Genomic DNA, 8,307 nt, shown 5'->3' with positions numbered 1-8,307 from the left:
GGAAATCATCGGACAATATCTTCGATATCCAGTGCGAGCAAAGTTTTACTAAAGGTAATACAGAAACAGCTGCAAGCATACATTGACAAGAGAACTTCCAGAGATTCAAGCCGGATTCAAAACAGGACGTGGAACAAGGGATATCATTGTTAACACCAGATGGATCTTGGCTGAAAGTAGAGTATATCAGAAAGATGTTTACCTGTGCTTTATTGAATTATGCAAAGGCTTTCGATTGTGAGGATCATGACAGGCTCTGGACAACATTGTAAAGTATGAGTATTACTGAACACTTAATTGTGCTCATGAGGAATCTGTACCTGGACCAAGAGGCAATTGTTCAAACAGAACATGGGAACACTTACTGGTTTAAAATTAGGAAAGGTATGCGACAAGGTTGTATTCTTTCACCATGCTTATTCAACCTGTATGCTGAGCAAATAATCTGAGAAGCTGAGTTATATGACGAAAAGTGGCATCAAGATTGGAGGATGATTCATTAACAACCTGCAATATGCAGCTGATACAACCTTGCTTGCTACAAGTGAAGAGGACTTAAAATATTACTGATAAAGATCAAAGAGCACAGCCTTTGGCATGGATTGCATCTCGATATAAAGAAAACAAAAAGCCTCACCACTGAACCAATAAACAACATTCTTATCAATGGAGACAAGATTGAAGTTATCAAAGACTTTGTTTTTTTTGGGATCAACCATCAACACTCATGGAAGCAGCAGCCAAGAAATCAAATGACGTTTTGCATTAGGCAAATCTGCTGCACAAAACCATTTAAAGTGTTGAAGAGCAATGATGTCAGCTTGAAGACTAAGGTATACCTGACCCAAGTCATGATATTTTCAATAACCTCATATGCATGCGAAAATTGGACAGTGAATAAGGAAGATCGTAGAAAAATTGATGCATCTGAGTTACAATGTTGGAGGAGAATATTAAAATTACTATGGGCTGCCAAAAGAACAATCAGATCTGTGTTGGAAGAAGTGCAGCCAGGGTGCTCCTTGGAGATCAGGATGGCCAAACTTTGTCTCTCATACCTTGAACATATTGTCAGGAGGGACCAGCTGCTGGAGAAGGATATCATGTTTGGAAAGGGGGAAGGTCAGAGATAAAGAGGAAGACCCCCAGCGAGATGGATTGGCAAAATGGGCTCAAGAGTGGCAACAATTGTGATGTTAGCCCAGGATTGGGCAGTGTTTCGTTCTGTTGTGCATAGGGTTGCTATGAGTCGGTACTGACTCAATGGCACTTAATAACCACAAAACTCTTAAAACACCGCCATACCCACAGCACAATTTCAATAATAATGGTAATTGTTATTTTAAGTCAACAAAGAAAATATAGTGTTTTAAACAAACAGTGCTCTGGCTAATTATATGTTAAAAGGAAAAGAAAGATGACATCTCTATTTCATGTTGTTGCTAAGTACTGTTCCGAGTCATAGCAGCTCTGTACAGAGTTTCTAAGGAACAGTTGGTGGGTTTGAACCGCCAACCATGAGGTTAACTGTCACACCAGATTAGAAGTCTACTTCAAAATTGATTGAGACCTAGAGATCTTCAATGCATTTATTGTTGTTGTTAAGTTGGTTCTGACTCATAGTGACCCTGTGCAGGGTTTCCCAGGAGTGGCTGGTGAGTTTGAACTTCTGATCTTTTGGTTTAAATCAACCTTGCAGTCCAGTGCTTATCCCACAGTGCCAAGACTCCCTGGAAAATAATAAATGGGCAGAGCTGAAGAAGGGAGTCTGTGCAAAGAATGCTAGAAACAAATTCTAGAAACAGATGCTCAGAGGTTGCCACAAAGGGATACTGAGCAGGGGAATATGTTTACCTGTGCTTTATTGATTATGCAAAGACAAGAAAAATGATATGATGAAAAAGGTGTTTTTAAAGTTCAATCAAAATAAGTAGAGGGAAATATACTACCCTCCTGAATAGGAGGGAAGGAGCCCTGGCTGTACAGTGGATTAAGCAAAGAGCTAACCAACCGAGAGGTTGGTGGTTCAAACCTCCCAACTACTCATAGGAGTCTACAATTGTGAAAATTTTGTCTTGGAAACCCTAAGACACAGTTCTACTCTCTCCTGTAAGTTTGCTATGAGTTGCAATCAACTCACTGGCAGTGGGTTTGGTTTTGGATAGGAGAGCTGGGTATTACAGTGATGCCAATTCTCCCCCACATCAGTTTTTAATTTAAGTTTTAGGTTCTGAAAAGGTTGACAGCCTCAGAGACCTTTATAGGACAGCTCTAATCTTATAGGATTGCTATGAATTAGAATTGACTCAACATCAGTGGATTTGGTTTGGTGTATCATCTATGAGTATTTGGGATATTAATCCTTTATTAGTCATATTTGAGGGACTTCAAAAAGTTCATGGGAAAAATCCATGATCTTTTCATTGTATTCTTCCATGAACTTTTTGAAGCCTCCTTGTAAGTAAAAGGTCCCCTGATGTCACAAACGGTTAACTGCATGTATTGAAACTAAAAGTAACTAAAAGGTAGGTGGTTCAAACCCACCCAGTGGCTTCTAGAGAGAAAGACCTCATGATCTGATCCCATAAAGAACCCTATGGGGCAATTCAACTCTGCCAATGCAGGATGGTAGTAATAGAGGTAGTGAGAAACGATCAGGCTCAAGATATACTTCAAAGACAACTGACTAGCCCGAATGGATTAACTGAGGGAGAGAAAAAGAGACTGCTAAGGTCTTTGCTCTGGGCAACTGGGTCAATGGAATGGTAAAGGATAAGGCGTGAGTGTGTTCAAGAGTTTGTAGGTTTATGTAAGGGGGAAAAAAGAATTTGAGATCATTTGAGACATGCAAGCAGTTGGATATATGTTGCAGACCGTGTCGACTATACAGGCCACAGGCTCTGAGGAAAAAATTCTGGCCACTGGCAGTCATAGCAAATTGTTTTTCATCTTAGTGTTCAGTTATATTTATTAATTCCAAACATGAGCCGTTGATATCCACAGATAAATGTAATATTTTCCTAAAAGCCAAGACTGTAAAATTCCAAACAGGCAAAGTTTTTTCCTCAGAGAATTCATTCAAAGTAAATTGGGTGGCTCCGTGGTCTGTTCTAAGGACAATAGGAATGCCCTCTCTAAAGTGTTTCCAGGTGCAGCCCATTCACCCAGGCGCCTCTTTTCCTGAAGGACCTGGGCTGGGCAACTGACACAATGGGAATCCTCCTTTTCTTCCCCCCATTTGAGGCTAGGTGCTAAAAGGTATGTTAATTAAGCTTGAGAAACCAAGTTGCGGTTGTGAGATTCGAACCTGCAAAGTATGATGTAAAGTTGCCTGAATGTCTGGAAAAGTAAGATTGACAGCTGTACCTTGTCTTAGTCCCTCCTAGCTTTGTGTAAAGTACCTCCCCTAAATAAAAGGAAGGCGCAGAATGAATCCAGGTGATAATACGACCGGCAAAGCGTGCTTTACAGCATGCAGGGGGCTCAGTCCAGCCTTGCAACCATACTGCCTGTTTAGCTAAGATGTTTACTATGCAGGATATTACGGCCTTCGTGGCGGAGGTGTTTGCAACGCAGGATCTGCCTGATGCCAGTCCAGCATCCACCCTGGTTTCGGAGTGTCTCTTTGTCTCTCTCTTTGCGTCTCTGTGTCTCTTTTGCTATCCCTATCGCCGCCAGGTATCCCCTCCTCGTGAACCAAGTTCCTATGTGGAGGCCAGTCCCCGGCAGATATACCAGTTTGGAGTTTGCCAGAATGAGGTCAGCTTAGAACCTCATTTCCTGTGACTCCTCAGATTGGATTCCATATACACTGTTGTCGTTAAGTGCCATCAAGTCGGTTCTGACGCATAGAGACCCTGCATAGGGTTTTCAAGGAGCAGCTGGTGGGTTTGAACTGCTGACTTTGCAGTTAACTGTTTAGTGCTTATCCTACAGCACCACACCAGGATTCTGACATGTCCTATGTTGTTGTTGTTAAGTACCGTCGAGTTGGTTCCGACCCACAGCGACCCTATATAGGGTTTCTGAGGAGCGACTGGTGAGCTTGAACTGCCAACCTTGCAGTTCAAAGGGCTTTGCAGTCTGGCACATTAACCCACAGTACCACACCAGGACTAGGATCACTATAATTCACTCGATAGCAATGGGTTTTAAAACTTTCTCAAGGAGCCCTGGAGAAGGGTATCATGTTTGGTAAGGTGGAGGGTGAGAGAAAAAGAGGAAGACCCCCCAACAAGGTGGATTGGCCAAGTGGCAGCATCGATGGACTCAAGCGTGACAACAGTAGTGAGGTTGGCCCACGATTGGGCAGTGTTTCGTTCTGCTGTGTATAAGGTCGTTATGGGTTGGTACCGACTCGATGGCACCTAACAACAACAACAACAAGGAGCTCTGGTGGTGAAGTAGGTAAGCAGCTCACCAATTTCAAATGTACCTAGCAGCTCTGAAGGAAAATCCCTGGCAATCTGCTTGCATAAAGATGACAGCCAAGAAAACCTTATGGAGCAGCTATTGTGTCACAAGGGCTCCTGAGTCCAAATCAACCTAAAAACATAAGCTTCTGTAGGCCTAACTCATGTTTCTATCCCAGACTCTAGCCCTGTTGTGGCGCTTGTAGGATCGACCGCAATACTGGTGTTCAAACCTACTGCCATTCCTTGGAAACTCTACGCAGGGTGGATGAATAGAACCAACTCAATGACACTTAACAATAGCAACAAATTCTAGCCTTGTGTCTGGTTCATACAAGTACAGAAGTTCTATCCATGTGGAAGTATAGAACGAGTCCAGGCAATGGCTTTGCTCATTCAAGCAGAGGGTCTTTGAAGGTTTGTTCTAGTAAGTGGAGAACACAACATGGGTTCAAGCCTGGGTGAAGACTTTGTAAGCCTACCACTACCATGGCATCCAACTATACTGTTTAAGACTGTGTAGAAACTTGCTAGGGGAGCACCCTACCCCGTTAATCTTGGGGTTCTTTGGTACCTGTAGTTCTAATGTGGTAGGGTTGTCGTTAGCTACCAGGTGTCTCATCCACAACAGGAGAGAGAAATGTAACACTTACTACCTCTCGCTGGCAGATGCACGTCCTCAGTTCTTCCCGCAGGGCCGCACTCCATTGCCGCTGGCACACAGCAGGCCGCTGTAGGGATTTGCGATCCTGGAGCCCAGGCAAGCATGGCCCCGCTGCCTTGCCCGACTGCCCCTCTAGGGCACACAGCACCCCCCGGCTGGGAGAGCACGCCAGATTCGGCTCCCAGATCGGGCCCGCGGAGGCAGCCAGAGCCGGTCCCGCACGCCTGCGCCATGGCTGTTCTGGGGTAGCTGAGCTTCTTCCGCCTTCCCGGAAGCTGGAGAACACTAAGTTTCGATTCTCCAAGGCGCCTGTCGGTGGGAAAGTCGCCACCGATTAAGAGCTGACATGAGTTTATGGTTAGTCATAGGGTTTCGGAGACTGTAAGTCTTTACGGAAACAGACCTTATCCTTCTCTTTAGAGTTTACAGAGTGTTTGTTAAAGTGCCATACATTTTCCGAGAAGCGGCCGACCTTGTGGTTATTAACCCGCAGCCCCACACCAGGACCCGGAGTTTCCAGGAGGTAGGGCTTTTTATTCAAACAGAAGTTCAAATTCACTCAGATGCGACCAGTACTGTCTTAAAAAACAAAACAGTTAACAGCAAAAAACAGTTGCACTTCCTGCCTCTCCACTTCCCCTTTTCTTCCAAGAAAAGGTGACCAAACGCCTGTTGTCAAGTGCCATCGAGTCGGCTCCGACCCATATGGACCCTGTCCAGCGTTTCTAACCCTTGTGTAGCATTTTACCAGGGGCGGCTGGTGAGCTGTTCAAACCGACTTTGCAGTCCCGCTCATTAACCCACAGTGCCACACCAGGACTCGGAGCGTCTGTGCTCGGCTGTAAAAATGATTTCAAGTGATTTCCCATTTGGAGGATTCATCCGCTTCTCTTCCTAAAAAAAGTAAAATAAAATTTGTTTAGTTTTCTTTTTTAAGCCCACTCTAGAAGGTGATGAGGTTTTCTGCTCCCTCAAAGATTTAGAGCCCCTGAAGCCCTCTACAGGGTCTCTTGAGTCAGGACCAGCTCCACGCACTAAACAACAAATGGAAAGAATAGGGGCGCAGTAGCTCTGTAGGATAAGCACTGGACTGCAACGCTCACCAGCTGCTCAGCGAGAGAAAGATGAGCCTTTCGGTTCCGCTAACTTTTGTTGTTGTTGTTATGTGCCCTGGAGTTGGTTCTGACTCATAGCGACCTAGTACAGGGTTTCCGAGGCTGTAAATCTTTATGGGAGCAGAAAGCCTTATCTTTCTTCCACGGAACAGGAACAGCTGGTAGTTTCGAAGAGCTGACTGATTCGTAACAACTATACGGTACTGACTCATAGCAGAAGGAAACACTGCCTGGTCCTGGGCCAACCTCTCAATTGTTGCCACACTTGAGCCCATTGATGCTGCCACTTTGCCAATCCATCTCGCTTGGGATCTTCCTCTTTTTCTCTGACCCTCCACCTTACCAAACACGGTATCTTTCTCCAGTGACTGGTCCCTCCTGACAATGTGTCCAAAATATGAGAGATGAAGTCTGGCCATCCTGGCCTCCAAGGAGCACTCTGGCTGCACTTCTTCCAACACGGATCTATTGGTTCTTTTGGCAGCCCATGGCACTTTCAATATTCTCCTCCAACACCATTACTCAAAAGCATCAATTCTTCTATGGTCTTCCTTATTCACTGTCCAGCTTTTGCATGCATATGAGGTTATTGAAAATACCATGGCTTGGGTCAGGTGCATCTTAGTCTTCAAGCTGACGTCTTTGCTCTTCAACACTTTAAAAAGGTCTTGTGCAGCAGAGTTACCTAATGCAATGCATCGTTTCATTTCTTCACTGCTGCTTCCATTAGTGTTGATAGTTGTTCCAAGAACTTCAGTCTTTTCTCCATTGATAAGAATGTTGTTTATTGGTCCAGTGGTGAGGATTTTTGTTTTCTTTATATTGAGATTCAACCCATACCAAAGGCTGTGATCTTTGATCTTCACCAATATTGTAAGTCCTCTTTGAAGCAAAGTTGTATCATCTGCATATCACAGGTTGTTACTGAGTCTTCCTTCCTATCCTGATCCCATGGTCTTTTTCATATAATCCAGCTTCTCAGATTTTTTGCTCAGCATATAGATTGAATGAGTATAGTGAAAGAATACAGCCCTGATGTGCATCTTTCCTGATTTTAGATCATACAGTGTCCCCTTGGTCTGTACAAAGGACCTGCCTCTTGGTCTACATACAGGTTCCTCATGAGCACAATCAAGTGTTCCAGAATACTGATTCTCCACAGTGTTGTCCATATTTTGTCATGATCCATAGTCAAAAGCTTTTGCATAATCAATAAAGCACAGGTAAACATCTTTCTGATATTCTCTGCTTTTAGCAAAGATCCATATGATGTCAGCAATGATATCCCAAGTTCCTTGTCCTTGTTTGAATCTGGCTTGAATCTCTGGCAGTTCCTTGTCAATATACTAGTTGCAGCTGTTTTTGAATTATCTTTAACAAAATATTACTTGCAAGTAAAGTTGAAAGTTGATCTAACAGTATGCAAAAATTATTATACAATAGTATCAAGATCAAATGCAAGTAAAATTTTGCTTTAGATAATAAAACAGGAAATTGTCAGAAATTTAAAGTGGATTCAGAAGAGTATGTGAAAAGAGAGCTATCACTGCTGATGTAAAATGAATCTTGACTGAAAACAGAGATTACCAGAAAGTTACCAGTGTTTTTTTGACAATGCAAAGGCATGTGACTTTATTATGACTTTATTATGGATAATATTGCAAAGAATGGGAATACTGGAACACTCAATTGTGCTCACGTGAAACCTGTACATAGACCAAGAGACAGTTGTTCAAATAGAACAAGGGGATACTGCATGGTTTTAAATCAGGGAAAGTGGGCGTCAGTCTGTATGCTAAGCAATAATTTGAGAAGCTGTACTATATGAAGAACACAGCATCAGGATTGAAGGAAGAGATTCATCAACAACCTGTGATATGCAGATGACACACCTTACGTGTTGAAAGTGAAGAAGACTAGAAGAACTTATGGATGAAGATCAAAAACTACAGCCTTCATTTAGATTATATCTCAGTGTAAAAACAACAAAAATCACAATTGGATCAATAAGCAATATCAAGATAAATGAAGAAGGTTGAAGTTGTCAAGGTTTTAATTTTACTTGGATCCATAAACAGTAGAAGCAGCAGTCAAGAAATCAAATGACACTCCACTG

At 43.1% G+C, this 8,307-nt stretch overlaps 1 protein-coding gene across 1 annotated transcript in view; it reads right to left on the bottom strand.

The window, feature by feature from the left end:
- Window positions 1–5,309, bottom strand: part of PHF11 (PHD finger protein 11) — a 54,527-nt gene extending 49,218 nt beyond the window's left edge. Inside the window, exon 1 of the mRNA XM_006837698.1 lies at window positions 5,069–5,309. Within this exon, the coding sequence (XP_006837761.1) occupies window positions 5,069–5,309 (241 nt within the window). The remainder of the gene's footprint in view (window positions 1–5,068) is intronic.
- Between the last annotated feature and the right edge of the window lie 2,998 nt (window positions 5,310–8,307).

The sequence above is a fragment of the Chrysochloris asiatica genome, unplaced genomic scaffold, assembly GCF_000296735.1.
Source record: "Chrysochloris asiatica unplaced genomic scaffold, ChrAsi1.0 scaffold00022, whole genome shotgun sequence".
Classification (NCBI taxonomy): domain Eukaryota; kingdom Metazoa; phylum Chordata; class Mammalia; order Afrosoricida; family Chrysochloridae; genus Chrysochloris; species Chrysochloris asiatica.
Note: the sequence above shows the minus strand (reverse complement) of the source record. Positions and strands in the feature narration are given on the sequence as shown.